Genomic DNA, 14,745 nt, shown 5'->3' on the forward strand with positions numbered 1-14,745 from the left:
TACATGCAGCATGCAGAATGATATTACATGAATCGTGAAGAATGATATTACATGAAACGTGAAGAATGATATTACATGCATCGTGAAGAATGATATTACATGCATCGTGAAGAATGATATTACATGCATCATGAAGAATGATATTACATGCATCGTGAAGAATGATAGTACATGAAACGTGAAAAATGATATTACATGCATCGTGAAGAGTGATATTACATGCATCGTTAAGAATGATATTACATGAATCGTGAAGAATGATATTACATGCATCGTAAAGAATGATATTACATGCATCGTGAAGAATGATATTACATGAATCGTGAAGAATGATATTACATGCATCGTAAAGAATGATATTACATGCATCGTAAAGAATGATATTACATGCATCGTGAAGAATGATATTACATGCAGCATGCAGAATGATATTACATGAATCGTGAAGAATGATATTACATGCATCGTGAAGAATGATATTACATGTATCGTGAAGAATGATATTACATGAATCGTGAAGAATGATATTACATGAAACGTGAAGAATGATATTACATGCATCGTGAAGAATTATATTACATGCATCGTGAAGAATGATATTACATGCATCATGAAGAATGATATTACATGCATCGTGAAGAATGATATTACATGAAACGTGAAGAATGATATTACATGAAACGTGAAGAATGATATTACATGCATCGTTAAGAATGATATTACATGCATCGTGAAGAATGATATTACATGCATCATGAAGAATGATATTACATGCATCGTGAAGAATGATATTACATGCATCGTGAAGAATGATATTACATGCATCGTGAAGAATGATATTACATGCATCGTGAAGAATGATATTACATGAATCGTGAAGAATAATATTACATGAATCGTGAAGAATGATATTACATGCATCGTGAAGAATGATATTATATGAATCGTGAAGAATGATATCACATTAATCGTGAAGAATGATATTACATGCATCGTGAAGAATGATATTACATGAATCGTGAAGAATGATATTACATGAATCGTGAAGAATGATATTACATGCATAGTGAAGAATGATATTACATGAATCGTGAAGAATGATATTACATGAATCGTGAAGAATGATATTACATGCATCGTGAAGAATGATATTACATGAATCGTTAAGAATGATATTACATGAATCGTGAAAAATGATATTACATGCATCGTGAAGAATGATATAACATGAATCGTGAAGAATGATATTACATGAATCGTGAAGAATGATATTACATGCATCGTGAAGAATGATATTACATGCATCGTGAAGAATGATATTACATGAATCGTTAAGAATGATATTACATGAATCGTGAAGAATGATATTACATGAATCGTGAAGAATGATATTACATGAATCGTGAAGAATGATATTACATGAATCGTGAAGAATGATATTACATGCATCGTGAAGAATGATATTACATGCATCGTGAAGAATGATATTACATGAATCGTGAAGAATGATATTACATGAATCGTGAAGAATGATATTACATTAATCGTGAAGAATGATATTACATGAATCGTGAAGAATGATATTACATGCATCGTGAAGAATGATATTACATGAATCGTGAAGAATGATATTACATGAATCGTGAAGAATGATATTACATGAATCGTTAAGAATGATATTACATGCATCGTGAAGAATGATATTACATGAATCGTGAAGAATGATATTACATGAATCGTGAAAAATGATATTACATGAATCGTGAAGAATGATATTACATGATCGTGAAGAATGATATTACATGAATCGTGAAAAATGATATTACATGAATCGTGAAGAATGATATTACATGAATCGTGAACAATGATATTACATGCATCGTGAAGAATGATATTACATGCATCGTGAAGAATGATATTACATGAATCGTGAAAAATGATATTACATGAATCGTGAAGAATGATATTACATGAATCGTGAAGAATGATATTACATGAATCGTGAAGAATGATATTACATGAATCGTGAAGAATGATATTACATGCATCGTGAAGAATGATATTACATGAATCGTGAAGAATGATATTACATGCATCGTGAAGAATGATATTACATGCATCGTGAAGAATGATATTACATGAATCGTGAAGAATGATATTACATGAATCGTGAAGAATGATATTACATGAATCGTGAAGAATGATATTACATGAATCGTGAAGAATGATATTACATGAATCGTGAAGAATGATATTACATGAATCGTGAAGAATGATATTACATGAATCGTGAAGAATGATATTACATGCATCGTGAAGAATGATATTACATGAATCGTGAAGAATGATATTACATGAATCGTGAAGAATGATATTACATGAATCGTGAAGAATGATATTACATGAATCGTGAAGAATGATATTACATGAATCGTGAAGAATGATATTACATGAATCGTGAAGAATGATATTACATGAATCGTGAAGAATGATATTACATGGAATCGTGAAGAATGATATTACATGAATCGTGAAGAATGATATTACATGAATCGTGAAGATGATATTACATGCATCGTGAAGAATGATATTACATGAATCGTGAAGAATGATATTACATGAATCGTGAAGAATGATATTACATGAATCGTGAAGAATGATATTACATGAAACGTGAAGAATGATATTACATGAATCGTGAAGAATGATATTACATGCATCGTGAAGAATGATATTACATGAATCGTGAAGAATGATATTACATGAATCGTGAAGAATGATATTACATTAATCGTGAAGAATGATATTACATGAATCGTGAAGAATGATATTACATGCATCGTGAAGAATGATATTACATGCATCGTGAAGAATGATATTACATGATCGTGAAAAATGATATTACATGAATCGTGAAGAATGATATTACATGAATCGTGAACAATGATATTACATGCATCGTGAAGAATGATATTACATGCATCGTGAAGAATGATATTACATGAATCGTGAAGAATGATATTACATTAATCGTGAAGAATGATATTACATGAAACGTGAAAAATGATATTACATGATCGTGAAAAATGATATTACATGAATCGTGAAGAATGATATTACATGAATCGTGAAGAATGATATTACATGCATCGTGAAGAATGATATTACATGAATCGTTAAGAATGATATTACATGAATCGTGAAAAATGATATTACATGAATCGTGAAGAATGATATTACATGAATCGTGAAGAATGATATTACATGAATCGTGAAGAATGATATTACATGAATCGTGAAGAATGATATTACATGAATCGTTAAGAATGATATTACATGAATCGTGAAGAATGATATTACATGAATCGTGAAGAATGATATTACATGAATCGTGAAGAATGATATTACAGACGCATCTCGTTTTCTCTTTCCTCCAGGAAGCAACAAAAGCGCATGTTGGCATCATGAGTGAAAGAAATAAAGAGATGGCACTCGACTACGACACCTGGAGATCTATAAATGATGGTGGGCATGGCTGGAGTGTTGGGGACCTTGTCCAAGCTAATGATATTATGACAGGTAAGTCAAACGACTACGCAACATCACAAACTGTTGTTTCTGCACAAATAATTAATAAGAACACAGAAAGTAAATGTATACAATAATATATTAGGCAGAAAAGTTATATACATATTTACATGTCTTTAGATATACTTCAGTTGGAGATATTCCGGCAGGTGGCGTGTTGCATGTTCTTCTGGAGGCAGCATAAGCGTCTTGCCTATTTGACGGTCGTTGTCGGACTCCCCCGGTATTGGTGATTGATACCTTTATATATCTCACTCACCCGCCTATGTTAATTAGTAGACGTCTCCACAACACAAACATAAAAATGATGATCATTAATTAAACTAATTTTATCTGTACATACATATAAAATATAACGTAATCTTCGTGGATTTACAATGCCAGACACAAATAGTAATGAAAGCTGGTGAATAACTAATAAAAATTAACTAATCAATTTTTTTTTAGTTATTGTTATATCATGTTATTATTAATGTATTTAGCTACAATTTACTTTTTTAAAATTTATATATATTTTTTAATTACCTAATCAAGCCAAGACGACTGCTCCTGTCTCTGTTTTCATACCTTTTGTTGGGGGGGGGGGGGGTGAAGATGAGTTTAAAAGAAGTATAAAATCTCAAATTGAAACATGAAATACTTTTAAATAATCACTGAAAAATAAGAATCAGCAAGGGGAATAAGTAATTTGAAATTAATGAATATAATAGGAGTTGTCTACCTTAAGTTTAAACATGTGAAAACATATAAAAATCAAAAACTAAAATGACTTCACTGCATCTCAAGGAACACCGAGAATGTATAAGGTGGTGGTGGTGGTGGTATTATTATTATGAATATTGATAATGATGATAATAATGGTAATAATAAACACAATGATGATTGATCATAATGATAATTATAATGACTATGATAATAATAATGACTCTTGATTTAATTAATTTCATGTTTTCATTGGAATTTGTCGTCTTCTGATAGCTGATCAGATAATCGCTTCGGCATCTTCCAACTGCTTACATAACACCAAGTTGTCAGAGATTGGGTTGTAAACTAGCTTAGTACCAATATATATTTCAAAAGCAATTGAATAAAAAACGTGCTTAATCAGACGCTTTTGGTTAGCAGCAAGTGTAGTATCTGTTCTGGTACTATATTTTATCTGTTCTGTCTTCAGTCAGTGAATAAGATATCCTTCTACACTAAAACAATATTTAGTTTTGTGCCAACACAGAGTTCTTCTTTTAGGGGAGCTGGATTTTCCCTATATTAATAAAAAGACAAACTTCTTCATTCATCTAAACACAATAGGAACTAACCGCTCGAACAATTCGATTCAGTTTTAAAAACCAGTGAAGATAAATTTGCTTAAATAAAACATGAATCTTTTAAAAATGTTTTTAACTGTGTATTTAAAAATATACTTTTAAATTTCTTTTTAATAAAAATATACTTTTAAATTACTTTTAATAAACACATACTTTTAAATTTCATTTTAAGAAACATATATTTTTAAATTTCATTTTAATAAACATATACTTTTAAATGTCTTTTTAATAAACATATCTTTGAAAATGTCTTTTTAATAAACATGTATTTTTAAATTTTCTTTTAATAAACATATATTTTTAAATATCTTTTCATTAAACATATATTTTTAAATTTCTTTTTAATAAACATATATCTTTTTTAATTTCTTTTTAATAAACACATACTTTTAAATTTCTATTTAATAAACATATACTTTTACAAAAATTCAATAAACATATTGCTAAATTACTTTTTAATAAATATATAATTTTAAAGGTCTTTTTAATGAACGTATACTTTTTAATTCCTTTTTAATAAGCACATACTTTTAAATTACTTTTTGATGAACTTATACTTGTAAATTTCGTTTTTATAAACATATTTTAAATTCCTTTTTAATAAACACATACTTTTAAATTTCTTTTTAATAAACATAGATTTATAAATTTCTTTAAATAAACATATATTTGTAAATTTCTTTTTAATAAACATATACTTTAAATTTCTTTTAATAAACATATACCTTTAAATTTCTATTTAATAAGCATATATTTTAAATATCTTTTTAATAAACGTACTTTTAAATTTGTTTTTAATAAACATACTTTTAAATTTTTTTTAATGAACATATTTTTCTAATTTCTTTTCAATATATATATATTTTTACATATCTGTTTGATAAACATATTTCAAACTGTTCTTTAATATGCATATACTTTAAATTTCTTTTTAATAAAAATACTTTATAATTTATTTTTAATAAAAATACTTTATAATTTATTTTTAATAAACATACATTTTAAATATTTTATTAATAAACACATACTTTTACATTTCTTTTGAATAAACATATATTTGTAAATTTCTTAATGACACACACATACTTTTACATTTCTTTTTAATTAACAGATACTTTTAAATTTCTTTTTAATGGACATATATTTTTTAAATTCTCTTTTCATAAACATAAATTTTTAAATTTCTTTTTAATAAACATATACTTCAAAATTTGTTTTGAAAATTTTTTGCTAAAATTCTTTTAAATAATCATATACTGTTAAATTTACATATACTTTTAAATTTCGTATTAATACGCACCCACTTTTAAATTTCTTCATAATAAACGTATGTTTTAAATTTGATTTAATAAATATGTTCTTTTTAATTTCTTTTTAATAAACATGTTTTCAAATTTCTTTTTAATAATCATATACTTTAAAAAAATTTTTAATAAACACATACATTTCAATTTCTTTTTAATAGACATATACTTTCAAATTTCTTTTTAGTAAACGTATACGCTTAAATTTTTATTAATAAACACATACTTTTAAATTTCTTTTTAATAAACACATATTTTTTAAGTTCTTTTTAATAAAAAATATTTTCTTTTTAATAAAAATATTTTAAATTCCTTTTTAATAAACACATACTTTTAAATTTCTTTTTAATAAACATATACTTTTCAATTTCTTTTCAATAAACATATACTTTTCAATTTCTTTTCAATGAACATATACTTTTAAATTTTTTTTCAATAAACATATACTTTTAAATTTCTTTTTAATAAACATATATTTTTTTATTTCTATTTAATAAACATATACTTTTAAATCTTTTTTTAATAAACATATATATTTTAAATTTCTTTTTAGTAAACACATACTTTTAATTTTTTTTTTAATAAACACATACTTTAAAAACAATTTTAATAAACACATACTTTTAAATTTCTTTTTAATAAACATATATTTTTTAATTTCTTTTTAATAAACATATATTTTTTAATTTCTTTTTAATAAACACATACTTTTAAATTTCTTTTCAATAAACCTGTATTTTTTAGTTTCTTTTTCATAAACATATATTTTTTTTGAAAATTTTTAATAAACATATACTTTTAAATTTCTTTTTAATAAACATATATTTTAAAATTTGTTTTTAATAAACATATACTTTTAAATCTCTTTTAAATAAAACATTTTTTTTATCTGATTATCTGTCTGTTGGTCCTTATAGGGTTCAACACTACTGGCCAGAATTGTACCAAATGTGGCATGAAAGATCCTTGAGATACCTGGTCTGTGATAGGATGGTAAATATCTTACTACTACTACTACTACTACTACTACTGAAACCAATAAACACTTGAAGTTCTAAAACTAGTGAATAGAATGCCACGCAATTTGGCATGAATTATTCTTGTCATACTGTATGTACCATAGGAAGTAAACATTCTAATATTAATCCTCTATTACCTCCTTTTCCTTCTACTCCTCCTACCTACTACTACTACTACTACTACTACTACTAACACCGCCTACTATTACTGATAATAATAATAATAATAATAATAATAATAATAATAATAATAATACAATCATCACCACCACCATCTACTACTAATACTACTACTACTACTACTACTACTACTACTACTACTACAATCGATTTGGTATCTGCCTGTTTTAATCTGAATCTATACCATTCCATTAATTTAACTTCTGTACTCTCCTTTAATGCTTGCCTCAATTTAATATTTTGGATTAATGCACTTTATTTCAATGCTCAATTCGAATGGGGAAAGTAGTGTCATTTCTGTTCTATTGCCATGACATCGTTCTCCCATGCCTTACCTCCTCCTGGGGGCATTATGTGTTCATTCAGCATGATAGCATTATTTCCTCCTTTTTATTGGATGGTGGTGGGGGGAGATACCGTGTAGTATCTGTTCTGTGGTTATAATACTATCCTTCTACTATTACTTTTGCCTCCATTTTTTGGGGGAGGGGAGATGGAGAGGGATAGTTATATACTATCAAAAATGCAGTCACATTTTATGGATAATAATAATAATAATAATAATAATAATAATAATAATAATGATAATAATCAGAGGGATGGCATAAAAGATACAATGGATAACAATAATGAAAACAAGTATTACGGAAAATCCTTGAATGCAGAAACTAATACACGTGCGCTACAAACACTAAACGGACATATAGAAAGTGCAACAGAAGTAAAATAGTAAAACAGAAAAATAAAGAGACACTACATGGAATAAAGAAAACTGAAATTGTATAATTGTAAGTTAATCTCTCCCCACCAAAAATAATGTATCGGCATCAACTGACACCACACCAAATAGTCGTGAAAGGTCAAAGAGTATTGAAAGACTGAGGAGAGAAAGCACAAACCAAACCTCCACTGGACGAGTGTGAAGAGGACAGGGACCTTAGGGAGGCTTAGTGCCACCCAAATTCCAATGAAGGCCAATGGTCATTGTCAGAGAAATCAATGGAAAATGGCTGTTGTGATAACTCAAATTAATTTGTAAAAGTTATCGAAAGAGATGAAGAGTAGTGGAACTCTGGAGAGACTTGTTGTCACTTAAACTCCAGAGAATGTCATAGATTGTTCTTGAGAAGAAATCTTTGATAATGGCCTGCGTTAAAACTCTTATTGAACAAATAATAATAATTGCAAAGGTTATCACAAGAGGTGGAGAGTACTGGAAATTTGGGGAGATTTGTTGTCACCCAGACTCCAGGAAACACCACGAGTTGTTGTCAGTGAACAATCTCTGATTATGACCTCTGTGAGAACTAATAATAATAATAATAATAATAATAATAACAATAATAATAATAATAATAATAAAAATAATAATAATAATAATAATAATAACAATAATAATAATAATAATAATAATAACAATAATAATAATAATAATAATAAAAATAATAATAATAATAACAATAATAATAATAATAAAAATAATAATAATAATAATAATAATAACAATAATAATAATAATAATAATAACAATAATAATAATAATAATAATAATAATAATAACAATAATAATAATAATAATAATAATAACAATAATAATAATAATAATAATAATAATAATAACAATAATAATAATAATAAAAATAATAATAATAATAATAATAATAATAATAACAATAATAATAATAATAATAATAATAATAACAATAATAATAATAACAATAATAATAATAATAATAATAATAATAATAATAACAATAATAATAATAATAATAATAATAATGATAATTGCGCAGACCAGACAAACTGCGGCAAATGCAAAACACAAAACACTACATGGAACTAAGAACACTGAAACCGCATATCTATGTTCCCTTACCCAACCCTATCCCCATTGCCACATCACTGCCTCCCCCCCCCCAAACAGTGAGACCAAATAACCAAGTAGAATCAAGAAGGAAGGAAAGACCGATGAACTGATCAGACCTCAGCCGAATAAGTGCGAAGAGAACTGGGAACTTGGGGAAGCTTAGTGCCACTCAAATCCCAGCAAAGACAAATAGCTGCTGCCAACGAGAAATCAATGGCAAACAGCTATTGCAATAATGCAAATTTATTTGCAAATGTTATTGAAAGAGGTACTGGAAACCTGGGGAGACTTGTTGTCACTCAGCTTCCAGGGAAAATCACAGGCTGTTTTCAGGGAAAGATCTCTGAAGACCTGTGTGAAAGTTTCTTGTGAGCCAATAATAATAATAATAATAATAATAATAATAATAATAATAATAATAAGAAGAAGAAGAAGAAGAAGAAGAAGAAGAATTTATGGGCTAAAATCTTAATAATAAAAAAACTAAAATAATAATTTATAGGTTAAAAGATATTGAGCAAAATAAAAATGTTGCTAATTATAATAATAATTATAAACATATATAGGCTCCGAAGCTTTCCATAAGAAATCCTTGCTATGCTTATGCTTGATATGATAAGATTATAACACCGACAGCACTCCATAGGAAAAAGACTAAATACCTTTATTTCTTTTTTTTACTTTATCGGATAGTCAATAGTGAGAATTATTACTTATGAAAAAATGTGTTTTTCTAATTTCATGTTTTTAAAGAAATCCAGTTTATGGTTGTAAACTGATGGAAATATTAAATGACTTTAACAATCACTTAAAAAGTAATTTGTATAATTTATCTAACATATAAAGTTATCTTGTTGGATTTTTGAAATTTAGACCCAAGTAGCATTTAAGCTGACAAATCCAACTTTGCTTCTGACTAACTGGTTTTCGTTTGTTATAATTGCACTGTGTTATTGTCAATATAACAATGTACTTTATTGCAATTTAGCTCAAAATGAACTAATCCTGCACAGACGATTAATAATATAAAAACATTTTTAGATAATCACTTAAAAATTCAAATCAGCAAGGGGTGTAACGCATTTTTGATTAAATATAATACAAGTTTCTATCTTACAACTAAAACTGATATACATACCTAACTTTATATATATGCACTCATCAAATGTGTAAATTTGCAAAATAATGTACCCATGTTGTCCATTGTGTTTCCTAGAATATATATACCAAATTTCATGTTTCATGATGATTTTTTATTAGTTTAGGAAATGATCCTGTACATGTGTGTATATATATATATATATATATATATATATATATATATATATATATATAGTGTGTTTATTATAGAAACATTATTCGTTACATATATGCATACATGTTCCAGTGGCATCCAAATTCAAAGATAACATATGTAACCAATAATGTTTGCATGATAAACAGACAGACTATATACCAGCTCTATTCTGTATTGAGCACTCTTTAATAATCACGCGAGTTTCATTGGATTTGCATCTAGGAAACCAATCGCTACAACCGGTATATATATATATGTCAAGAAAGATTGAATTTTTTCTCTGTCTGTTTCCAGATCTTCAATCTTCTGGGCGATGCATTTCTCATTCTCATCGGATTGACCAACTTCCAGGTACCGACGGAGGAAAACTTCTTCAAGAGACTTTCGGCTACTCCAGTGATATATCCCTTCCTGCCAGGTGTTTTTATAAACCAGTTGAGGATGCCCAAAGTGCAGATTGGTCAGAAAACAAAGCCTCATTACAAGACAGTCCCCGGCCACTTCCACCCGTACCACGGATACTTCGTTAATAAAACAAACAAAAACAATACATTGAACATACACAAAACAAAAAAATATATATAAAAAAATATTGAAAACTATATATATATATATATATATATATATATATATATATATATATATATATATATATATATATATATATATGAAGAAAAACTTTACAGGTGCCTGTCTCTTATCTAACCAAATGGACTCCAAATGAAGACAATTCACTCAAAAACATTTTGTTGATTATTTTTTACCTGAATTTAATGGACATGAAATGTAAATATCGCATTCAAATCTTTGAATCCCTCTTTCTCTTCTCACGAGGGCAGAGTTAGACACAAGGTCGTTTTAAATGTGAGGGAATATCTAGCTCACCAGAAAAAGACAAAAAAAAATTAAAATTGCCTCAGTGCAGAAAGAATTCTCTTTCACTGACAGAGGGCAGAAAAGACGAAGTTTAGTACCAGAACAGGTACTACACTTTGCGCCTGATTGAAAGGTTATGAGTGCAAAAACAATTATTTAATTAATGGCTCTTTGATACAACAGAGGTGCTTGAGAAAAGTACTAATTTTCTTTGGTTTAAAATAAACAAAAAAAAAACCCAAAAATTTTAACTATGACCTCTGATTCAAGCCAGAAATTAATTACCAGTTTAAAAGTGGAAGTACATAATTGTACCAATGGATACCGCGGCAGACTATAGAATCGGACATGTTTATCTCAAATAGGGCCAGATGTATTGTGGTCACTTACACATTATTACTATTGCGGAAGGTATGAACCCACTATTTTTACTAATTTATCAGTAAAATAGCAACTTGTATTCAATTAATCGTATATTATGCATCGTTTACAGTAAATATTGTGTTTCGACATTAAATAACTCTCCTTCAAAAAAATTAATTTACCGTAAAACAGACAGATCAAAAGCTGTTTTCTTTTCTTTTTTTACTAGTAAGTCACTATTAAACAAAACAAAACAAAAAACACTCAAAAGATTAATGAGATAAATTGACAGTTGAGCAAAGAACAATACGATTAGAGGATTGAAAGTCTCCACCTTCTACTCAAAATAACAGCCAACTCCAAAAATGGCAATTCTTTCTCCTTTGTTAAAAACATCAGTTATGGAAAGTGCTTTATGGAGAAAAGAACTTGAACGTTGGGTTCTCATAAATGTTTGCTTTTCTTTATTATGTGAAATAGAGAAAAGCTAACGTTATAAGAAGCCAACATTCAAGTTCTTCTTCCCATAAGACATATTAAGGATCAAATAAGTTTTAAGAACCCCTAGAAAATAAGCAAAATGAAAGCAAAAACTTCGGGTTTACACCAGTTGGCAGACGTGGCATCTGTAAACCAATCTATACTCCTATAAATATGTTTTTTTTTGGGGGGGGTGCATTGATATTCATAGTAAAACCCCTTTTTTGTATTGGTATCTATTTGCTTCCCCACGAAAGCAAAATGTGGCACAAGGTCGTTTTTAATGTGGCAAAAAACCAGCTCCCCAAATGAAGGACAAAAGGAGCACTCTGGTTGGGACCCAAAATAATAATTGTCTCAATATAAAGGGTCTCCCTGTATTGTCCGAGACAAATTAACTTAAGTGTAGCATCAAAACAAATACTACACTTTGAGCTTAGCCTTTGGGCCAAGGAGAAGAAAGGCAAGCCTTTTTTTCTTTTTATTTAAAAAGAAAATACAACTTTGTTATATATGTGTCATGGAATTGCATTCATCTGCAAAAGATCTAGCTAATTTGCATATTTCTTTAAACATTCATTTTAATTAATTCCCTATTAGGTTTTTCGATTTTCTTATGCAATGATCATCTTTTGTTAACTATTACGCGTAATTATATTCATGCAGATATTCTACATGATTTATACTTGCGTAATTTTTGCGTAAAAAGTTTATAGTAAACACAAACCTCTTTCTATATATATTTATGTATGCGTATATATTTTTGTTTAAAATGTACGGCATAATCACTTAACACAGCGGTTCCGATTGAATCACTGAAGTTAAGCAACATTGAACCTGGTCAGTACAAAATGGGTGACCATTTGAGACTTCCAGGAGCTGTATGTGCTCTCCGCTTATCTCGGCATTGTTTCCAGTCGTCCTGGACTTCTCCTTGCCACTGGACTCAAGCAGTGCCGATTCAGGAGAGGTGTGGTTGTGATTGCGCAACCCTTGCCTCACAATTACAAGTGCAGCTGCCCCTACAGGGGGTATCCTTTGTCTTTTGAGACTGAACAGGCATCAATATATATTTGTTTAAAAACATTTGCTTATCAAACTCCTGTCAGTTTTTGGTCTACAGACATGACACTTAATATATAGAGTATTCGAACCGATGAGAAACTTTATAATTGGGTTTTAACCGGAAAAAAAATCCGTGCAAAAGTATGAAAATTAAAAAAAAAATGGAATTTGCCAGGTGAAGATCGACGAACGGCATTACGAATATTCATGCGTAACGTAATAACTATTGGTTCATGTTTTAATTCTTAGCCTTGTAGCAAACATGTCTTCATAGCTCAGGCATTAGCGGCAAAGGAAGAAGTTAATCCTAAGCAAAACAATTTTTTTCGATTCTCGGTGGTGACACATGAGTCATTTTTTTTTTTTTTTTTTTAATCATTACTATATATTGGATCCAATATAATATAATAATAAATACGAAATCTGCATTAATCAAAATTTCATATTTAAGCGTATATTATGATCGGGCAATGCTGAGCGGCCTGCTAGTAGATAATAAAACCTAGTTGTTTGGTTTTCGTCACATTTCGTCAATTTTTGATATCAGGAAAGGATTATTTTTTCTCTGATCCTTCAAATATAATTGAAATAACTGAAATATGTTTACTGTCTTGATACTTCATTATTCGAAATGATTTTTTTAAATTACTGAATAGATAGATAATTTCTGGCTTGAATTAAAGTTTAAAAGAAAAAAGTAAGTCAAGTATCACGGTTCTTTTGTACTCCTGAACTAAAGAAAAACAGCCATTCTCTCATGCGGCTGTGTGGTAAAAAAAAAGATCCAACGAGATACAAAATGTTTATATTAATGTTTTTATATGAATTCAAAATTAATAAAATTTTGAATAACGATAATAAAAATTGGTTTTGCAAAAAAAAAAAAAAGAAAAAGATTAAAAAAGACTTTATTTTAATGGAATTATACAATTTTCAAAATTAATGAAATTTTGAATTAAAAAAACAAACGATATTAAAAAATGGTCTGCAAAACACAAGATTAAAAAAGATTTTATTTTAATGGAATTATAAAATTTTCAAAATCAATTTGAAAGTTCATCTCAATACAACGATGATAACTTTTGAAAAGTTGTAGGAAGCCGGCAATCAATGATGGAAATAGAAGTTTTATGAAAAAGGTGAATGCTAAGGTTCTTAAGAATGAGGAAACGGAACAAAGAAAATAAGCTTCCTCATCTCCATTCTATACGAAACTTTTTGATAATAAATTTCAGAATCATTTTGTTATATTTCTGTACATACTATATTGACATGAAGTGATTATCAGCCAATATTGAATGTGAATATCTGGTGAAAGCAATTCCACATTCGCGATATCTGATTTGGTGTAAAAAAAATGGTTTGGATTTAAAAAAATATG

The 14,745-nt window shown here is 28.1% G+C and overlaps 1 protein-coding gene across 4 annotated transcripts in view; it reads left to right on the plus strand.

Moving 5' to 3' along the window:
- Window positions 1–14,258, plus strand: part of LOC145242049 (putative protocadherin beta-18) — a 108,860-nt gene extending 94,602 nt beyond the window's left edge. For 2 of the 4 annotated variants that reach the window (XR_013862645.1, XM_080104941.1), the window contains exons 3-4: window positions 3,438–3,579; window positions 10,875–14,258. Coding sequence is in view for 2 of the 4 variants with exons in the window: in XM_080104941.1 (XP_079961067.1) it covers window positions 3,438–3,579; window positions 10,875–11,110 (378 nt within the window). In the remaining 2 variants the exon portion in view is untranslated. Of the gene's footprint in view, window positions 1–3,437; window positions 3,580–7,134; window positions 7,211–10,874 lie in introns of all 4 variants that reach the window. The other 2 variants (XR_013862646.1, XM_080104942.1) reach the window with 2 other exon arrangements.
- Window positions 14,259–14,745: the final 487 nt, after the last annotated feature.

The sequence above is a fragment of the Euprymna scolopes genome, chromosome 21, assembly GCF_053919585.1.
Source record: "Euprymna scolopes isolate OS-2025 chromosome 21, ASM5391958v1, whole genome shotgun sequence".
In the NCBI taxonomy this organism is placed as follows: domain Eukaryota; kingdom Metazoa; phylum Mollusca; class Cephalopoda; order Sepiida; family Sepiolidae; genus Euprymna; species Euprymna scolopes.